This window comes from Arvicola amphibius, chromosome 10 (genome assembly GCF_903992535.2).
Source record: "Arvicola amphibius chromosome 10, mArvAmp1.2, whole genome shotgun sequence".
NCBI lineage: Eukaryota > Metazoa > Chordata > Mammalia > Rodentia > Cricetidae > Arvicola > Arvicola amphibius.
Window position 1 is genome coordinate 67,256,633 of NC_052056.1, and position 8,259 is coordinate 67,264,891.

The 8,259-nt window shown below is 45.2% G+C and overlaps 1 protein-coding gene across 1 annotated transcript in view; it reads left to right on the top strand.

Moving 5' to 3' along the window:
- Window positions 1-1,959: 1,959 nt before the first annotated feature.
- The window catches only part of Cldn1 (claudin 1), a 15,669-nt gene continuing 9,369 nt past the window's right edge, over window positions 1,960-8,259 (top strand). Inside the window, exon 1 of the mRNA XM_038345323.1 lies at window positions 1,960-2,404. Within this exon, the coding sequence (XP_038201251.1) occupies window positions 2,182-2,404 (223 nt within the window). The 5' untranslated portion in view covers window positions 1,960-2,181. The remainder of the gene's footprint in view (window positions 2,405-8,259) is intronic.

The following is an 8,259-nucleotide window of genomic DNA, read 5'->3' on the forward strand; positions in this document are numbered from 1 at the left end:
TGGGATCATGTCATTGCCTTTATTATCTATGCTTCGTATGTGAAAAAAATCTAATGTCTGTGGGTTGCTTTTCTACTCCAATTAATGGATTTAAGCTGAGCTATTATGTCATCTGTTTCTGCTTTGAGGCTAGGGACAGAAAATTAGACAGGATTAAGCCGTCGAGGTGAGCACAGAGCAGTGGAGTGGCGAGCTCACCGCAGCCTTTTAAACACAGTTGTGGGCAGTGAAATAATCAGTCTCACACAGACCGGGATTAAAAACAAAACAAAACAGAACAGAGCCCTTGCCTCCAATTCCCCGTCAATTGCAGTTTGATAGAAATGGGTCCAAATGCAGGTTTAAAGGGATCAAGCACAAATGCACTAGATGAATTCAAATCTTATTTTTTAGTGACTCTGAAAAATGGCAGCAGAAATTGATTGGAACCTGTACTACGCAGAGCGGGGGTCTTTGGGGATTATCTGCAACATGACTGACATTGTATCTGCCCTGCAGACAGCAGCCAGGAGAACATTCGTCTGAACTCTCAGACCCTGGGCAGGCTGGCACAGCCCGAGCACAGCCTTGCCTACAGAGCTTACTTAGAGATCCTTTGCGTTCTGGAAAAGCCGGGAGAAAGACAGCACCTTATTTTAATCTTACTATCTCCCAATTAAGTTCCATTGTCATTGCTCCTCCCTAAGTCCCTGAGCACACCAGGTCTTTGTCCCCAAGCACTGACAAAGCAGACTTGAAAAGAAGACAGCCAGCTGGGAGTGAGAGTGGCCGGGCTTTTTACATTTGTTCTGTGTCTACCAGTCCTTCCTTGTAGCAAGCTTGTAGTTTCCTTAGCATACATGGGTATCCCTGTTTCTTCTTCACATGCTTATTTCTGCCTTCAAGTCCCCTGTTTTTACTAAAATCCTACAGCTTCTCTTCCAGCTGTACTCACACCACGTACCAAATAACAGTTGAGAAACCATTTTAATTCTTCTCAACCACAACGTGGGCTTCTGACTAACAACAAATAAGAAAGCCTTAGCGACGCAGTGGGAAGGTGGTATAGCCATTGCTGCCAGGTCCGGAAGCAGAGCCCAGGCCCTGCTTCCTCCTTCACCTGGAAGAGACTGTTTGGGTAAATTTGCTGAATTCCGTCTGATAAATTGTCCCTAGCCAGACACCTCAGATAAGAAGTTGCTATGCTAAGCAAAATGCTTTAAGGAAAAGGTGTGTGTGTGTGTGTGTGTGTGTGTGTGTGTGTGTGTGTGTGTGTGTTGGGTGAGAGAATAGTGGATGGCATTTTCAAAAGGAAGATAAACACTCAAAAGAAGTACATATATTTCTTTCTCTCTACTTCTTCTCTCTACTGAATATGTAGTGGGAAGTGCACAGAACTGGGAACTAAGTCCTGAATATGCTGGAAACCTGCCGTGTGACACTCTCTGGGTAGCATTTCCCTAATTTATAAAGGGTGGAGATCCCCGAGGCCTCTGGGAGAAATGGTAGAAATCTAATGGAATGATCATGGCGAGCAGAAGGGAAGAGAGAGTCCCCAAAGAATAAAGAAGGTAATCAAACAAGAGGAAAAGTGCGGGGGTTCGGAGTAGGGGAGCTCCGAGTTGGAGGTCTTCCTGAATAGCACACTGAGAAGATATTAAAATGAAAACCGATTTCTGGGTCTCTTCAGTTTTCATCTTTAAGCACTTTTTTTCAGTATTTACACAGACACGATAAACTTTTTTGCTACCTATGGAGTGAAATGAAGAAAGGCCTATCAAGAGCTAGGAGAGAAATGAACCGGGACGGGTAGGGATGCCTGATTATCGTCAAGTCGTCCTCAAGTCGCCCACGGGACATCCCCCACCACGGGAGAGTGGCCTGGGAGGACCCAGCGCTCCTCGTGGGGACTCAGGCTTGAAACCGCCAGGGGGAGCTGCTTGCCGGGAGGGGCGGAGCTGCTTTAAATTGCAGCGCCGGGCCGTTCGGCTTCACAGAGAACTCTGCCACTTCTCGCTTCCAGACTCCGCGGCTGACCCGGACCAGAAGCCAGGAGCCTCGCTCTCCGCCGCACAGGGAGCAGGGGTCCTAGCAATAACTTGTTCGCCCAGACCCCGCCACCTTCGGGAGCCCAGGAGCGCACCTTGCAAAACTCCGCCTTCTGCACCTGCCACTGAACCCGCGCGAGCCTTGGACCGAGCCATGGCCAATGCGGGGCTGCAGCTGTTGGGCTTCATCCTGGCTTCGCTGGGATGGATTGGCTCCATCGTCAGCACTGCCCTACCCCAGTGGAAGATTTACTCCTACGCTGGGGACAACATCGTGACGGCTCAGGCCATCTACGAGGGACTGTGGATGTCCTGCGTTTCGCAAAGCACCGGACAGATACAGTGCAAAGTCTTCGACTCCTTGCTGAATCTGAACAGTGAGTGCACCCCACACTCTCCCACCCCTCACAACCCTTTCCCATCCTTTGGCCCCAGGGCCCCCGGTTCTGTGTAGTAGCGTCGTTCATCCTGGATCTGTCCTGTAATTACCCAGGGTTACCTTCTCTTAAGTTGGTCAAGGCTTCTGAGCATGTGCTCTGTCATGAGAAAGGAAAGAGAACCCGAGCCTCAGGTCAAAGCCCTAGATTTGCCTCTAAGTCCCTGTTTGGCACCTTCTGCCCTTCTGGTGTGATTCGGCCTCAAATTCCAATCAGCGTGGGTGGAGAATGGGAGAGTGAAGTTCACAGTGGAATTTGAACTCTTGGGCCTCTTGTACACATTCTGATAGGGTTTGGGAAAGAAAACGGTACAGGTTTGGTAGGGTTCAAACTTTCAAAGTTAAGCAGACTATTTGAAAATATCAAATAAGGAACTTTCTGACTCTTGTCTCATGGTGTTTCCTGTGCACAGCTAAGGTTAAATCTATGTGTCTTTGGGTTTTTCCTCCTGAGAGCTCCTCAAATGTTGGCCTTCCAACCTAGAGTCTATGAAGAAGAGGCAGCATATACAGTATAAGTTTAGATGGAGAAGGCTGGTGGCGTGTGGGGGAGTGAGTCACAGAAGAGACTTCTGATTAACCTGGCCAGTATGAGAAGAGCCAAGGCGCAGAAGGAACCAGCCTAGTGGGTGCCACTGACCGGAGTAGATACCAACTGGGAAGAAGAAGGGGTCTTTCCATGATTTCCCTTCCTCGAGGGAATCTCCATATAATGGAAGATCACTCCTCATATACGCAGTTAGAAAGGCATATGGAGACAGAAATATTTTGACACGTCCTGGGGAACAAATGATAAAATGTCTTCACCTTCATGTTAAGATTTAAAAAATAAAAAATGAGTGCTTTATCGGAAAAACCATTAAATTCCCACCAACACAATACCATTCGTGGCTGTTTGCTCCTCCTGGAGAAATCACGCTGGTTGTGTTCTGTGAGTCTGTAGCTGACAGGAAGAAGACCATTCTTCCCCCAACCTTTGCCAAAACAACGTTATCCTGCAGTCCTCTGCGAACACTGGGTGAACAGGGTGCTGGCATTGTCCAAATCCCATCCCACGGGGTGCAGCTCTTTGTCTATCCCACCTTGACACCCTGAGTACCTATAGAATTTAGTCAGCCAGTGTGGTGTGTCTCCACATCTGCACTCCTATATCAAAAGTAATCTATAAGTTTGGTAAGGATGCATTGCTTATTACCCTCCTGGATACAGTCAGGCTGTTAGCAATTGAGAAATAACCAACATACTGATGGAAAGAGAAAGGCATTTAAGGACAAGATGTCAGTCACTTTCAGAACTGTACCGTGGCAGGTGGGATGTGTTATGGACAGGTTTAGAGAGCTTCCCATCCAATTTGTTCTTCTAACGCAAATTCTTAATTTCATCAGGTTGAACTTCTTCACATGACTGGTTAGAATAATGGTCCGTGTAGCAAATCCTCAGATCATCCCTACCCAGAATACTATATGAAATGTTTCATTAGAATTTATTCCTTGCTTATATAGTTATGATATTTCTTAAAACTAGGACAAAAGCACTGAATATCCTTCCATGACAAGCATTTTCAGAAACTGTCTGTTGATTTGTTTTACTAGAGAATAACTTCTATTTCCTGTTTTGGTTGAAACCATAGTTTATTCAAGATGGAGCCCTGTAGCCTCTCTCCCCAAACCAATTCCCAGAAGCGTGAGCCTTGACTCACATCTTGTCCCCCAGCTGAGCAGTGATTCACTCGGTGCCTTTGGACCAGGCCCAGAAAACTTGTCTCTGTTTCTCCACCTGAGCTGTGCTGTTCACGCCCACCCGATGAAGAGAACTGCTTGGTGATTCACTGGCTGGTTTTGGTGTAGTTCCCTGACGCCTAGAGATGAAAGGGTTTATTCTGTGTGCGCCTCATGAAGGTTACCTCTCACGGGATGCTTTGAGGTGAGAGGCAGGGCTATGGGGTTTCCAAAATTGTACTTTCAAGTGCTGCCAGTGGAGCCCACCTGAACTAAGTGTCAAGATAGTGGGTGTCCATGTTTTGTAACCAGACATTCCAGGCTGCTGCTTCTATTATATCTGGTATCAGTTGTGAAAACCACATGACCTACAAAATGCGCAGGAAGTGTCATATTATTACATTCCATAGAGAGTCACTCTATGCAGCAGAAAGAGGCCATTTTGTACGTAGCTTTGGCCAAACAGCTTGTGAAGATGTAAATGATAAATTTCTTGGAGAAACAGCTGTTACACTGTGAGTTATGGTCTATAGCAACCAAGACGGTTTCTATATCCCTGCGTGTGATATCTATCTAGGGAGATGACCCTTGTTGCTGAAATTTAGACATACAAAGGAGAGGGCCAGGTACAGTTCTAGGAGACTTTTCTTTGTCTACTTCACACATCTCTCTTGGTTTGGATTTAATTCCCAACATTGTGGGAAGCCAGTTGCCTGCTTAGCTAATTGCTTCTGCTTGCTTCACTTTAATAGGCAGTACTGTCCAAAGACAGCACCTTCCCGGGAGGCTGCATGTTGGGAGGTATCAAAGCAGAGAAGAAGTAAGCATTTTTTTGTAGGAATGCTGCTGTGAAGATCCAAGCCCCAGACAAATGGGAGGTTATGCTAGACTCTCTTTAAGTCTCATCTGGCCCCGGACTTCTGTAATTTGTTTATAAGCTACCCCGGCCTGTTGGACTTGCTCAGCATGAATCCACATGTGTGTAGGTGTGCTTAATGAGCATTGGCTGTCCTGAGGTTTCCCAGCACTCTCCCCATGATGTCAGGCTCAATCAGGGAAGCAAAATCACTGGCTTGGATGCCTGTACGGCACAGGCAGGGAGGACGGCAGCCACTCAGGCTGTTGCTAAATCGTGAACATGCAGAAAAGCCATGGGTGTGCAGAGCCAAGACTCAAAATGAAAAGACTCAAATTGAGTTCCAGCTTACACTATCCAGGGAGAGCTATTTGATCTTCCTAGACTAAGGTGGATGCAACACTTGGAAAATAGGGCAGCGTAGGAGGAACAGAGGAATGAATCAAAGGCCCACTCATCTGCCCAGCCAACCTGAGCCTGGCCCTATTTTCACTTGTAGGAATGTGGCAAAGACTCCAGCCAGTGTCAGTTTTCTTTGTTACTAACTTCAGTGACTAAAGGAGAAAGAGCAAGTGGCATAGCCCAGGTTTCCTAGATTGGAGTGATCATTAAGTGTCATGGAAAAAGTTATTTGAGGTGGGGAATGAGTGGGAGAGGTTGCAAGGAGTAGAAAAGGGAAGTGGGAAAATTATGTTATTACATTTTAATAAAAAAATATAGTGGCCATGAAAATGGTAATATAGGACATACATTTAAGAATGAGGCATTTAAAATAGTTGAGAGAGAGAGAGAGAGAGAGAGAGAGAGAGAGAGAGAGAGAGAGCGCAGAGAGCACAAAACCTCTCAGGATTCTCCGAGAGGTGTCAAGCCCTCATCCTCCAGGACCACTTGGACCACTGATTGAACTCATGTGCTGACGTCACACTTAGCCCACTGGCTCAGGCACCTGCAAAACAGAAATTGAACAGCGAAGGCGCTTGTGAAACTTTGAACACTGTTAAAAGTAAAAGCCATAATAATCGGAAAGTCCATAGCCGTGTGCTCTGAATCGTGTGCATAAGCTCATGTAGTTGTGAAAGAGAAGGTATTTGTGCTCCAGGCACACAGCGGGCAGTTATTCGATCCCCGAGACTTATCAGGACTGTGTGATGGCAGAAATACCATGAAAATCTGGCTTGCTCATGATCTATAGAACATAGGGTAGGAATAGTAATAGGGGTATAGAGCAGAGTACACCCAGTGCCAAGTACTTACAGGGATTCTACTGCTTGGAGAGCATTTCTTTAAAGTTCAGCGGGGAGGGGGGGAATGGTACCCTGCTTGTCTAAGCTTGTCTTTGCAAACTTTGATTAAAATAACTGTAGTAGAAAGGTAGTGTCTAACTCATTTCTTGTCTTATAAGTAGAGATCTTTGTAAGTATTTTTTTAATTATACTTTCTGGTTGAGAGCCGTGAGAACTCCTTAGGGGGTCTTTAAGCTGCAGATTTTCAATCTGGCTGAGTGTAATTAGAAGGCTGCCTTCCTGTTTGCTGCTGGATAATGCTCAGAAACAATAGTGTAACCTTTCCAGTATTTGCGAGCCAGCTTCTCTACACATACCTTTAACTAAAATGTTATAGAGCTAGCTACAAATTACAAGGTCGAAGAAAGACATGTAAGTTCTATTAGGCATAGTGCAATCGTATATGGATGTATTTCTGCACCAAGTATTATTCTGTAGCACCAATTCTTCAATACTAACTTCCATGATCTGCCATCCCGTTCTGTTGAGAAAGGAAGAGAAACACCGTAACAAGAGTTCATCATCGAATACAGAACTTTAAAACTGTATCAAGTTAAAGGAAAAGTGCAGGTTTTTCCTCGGCATGAATTTCTAGCATTCTATAGCCTAACTTAAGCCTAGCTGTACATACCAAAACTTTAGCATCCCTGGAACCTCCAAAGAGGTATCTGTTAAATAAGTATGAGTTTGAATATTTAGCTTAACCTAAGTATGTGCTTTCTATATCACATTATCACCAGCTCTGAAGAGCAAAGGTATCCTTATAGTCCAAGCTCACTGAGAACAGACAGAACAATGCATGTGACCGGTCAGGAGGTGTAAGTGGCAGTTCAGACAGAAGCCATCCAAGTGCACCCGTCTAGCAACGGTCCACACTGACACAGTTTAAGGCTCTGACTCGAAGGACTTGCATGAGACCTTCAATGGAAAGAATTTGCCCAGTCTGGATGAAAACTCCAGTTTAGAATGAATCCCTATGGAAAATGGTCACAACCTTAGAACAACAGTTCCTTTGTCTGACTTGTAATCCATCACTTACAGGTGCTTGTCTTGTAGATGTTCATGCTGTTACATTTTTCCAGCATTGTTTGTGATGTGCGAGAACATTTGTATTGTTTTTATACTTTCTGCTCATGGTATTATCCAATGTCCCCATTTGGTGCCAGTTCTAATATTAAACAGAAGATAATTCATAACCCTATGGCTTACAGGTGTAAATGGAAAGTGTTTCTTTGCAAAACAGTATTCTCATTCCGTACTGCTTTATTGCGTTTTTTAAATGAAAACAGGGTGCCTCATCTCTATGGTTTTGTAGTTACAAATAATACTGACCATTGACTGCAGGTCTGTGTGTTGGACACTGTTCTTTAAGAAAAGAAAGCAATGTAGGGTTGTTAGCTAGCAGAGGATAGAATACCTGTCACTTCTACTTAACTTTGCAAAGGTAGTAAATGAAACAATAGCAGGAAGCACAGATGCCTTCCTGCTAATTTAAAGATGAACCACTAGGGAACACTTGACGATGGGAAGTGGATGCAGACGGCATGTCCATAGGCTATACCTGGGTGCTCCTTGAGTAGAAGGCCGAATGTTTCATAAACTTGACTCTTGAGTCTGCTGTGCAGGAGGCGCCCCCGGAAGGATGTCTTGCACCCAGGGCTCAGATCTCTGGGGCAGCTGGCCTGTGCTTTGGCTTCATGCCTGGATCGAATGACTATTATGTGGACTAAGTCTGGGTGGCAGCTGTGTAACAAGGACGACTCCCAGAGAGATGAAAGACACCCACAGAAGCCACCCATAGAGAACTGATCAACAAATTAGTTTTGAGGAGGTGTCTGAGACAGAGGAGGTCATATATGTCTGTGAATGGCTACCATAACATTAGCGTTTTCTAATTATACTGTTTCTTCACTGAGGGTAAGAGTCAGGCCACTCTGCC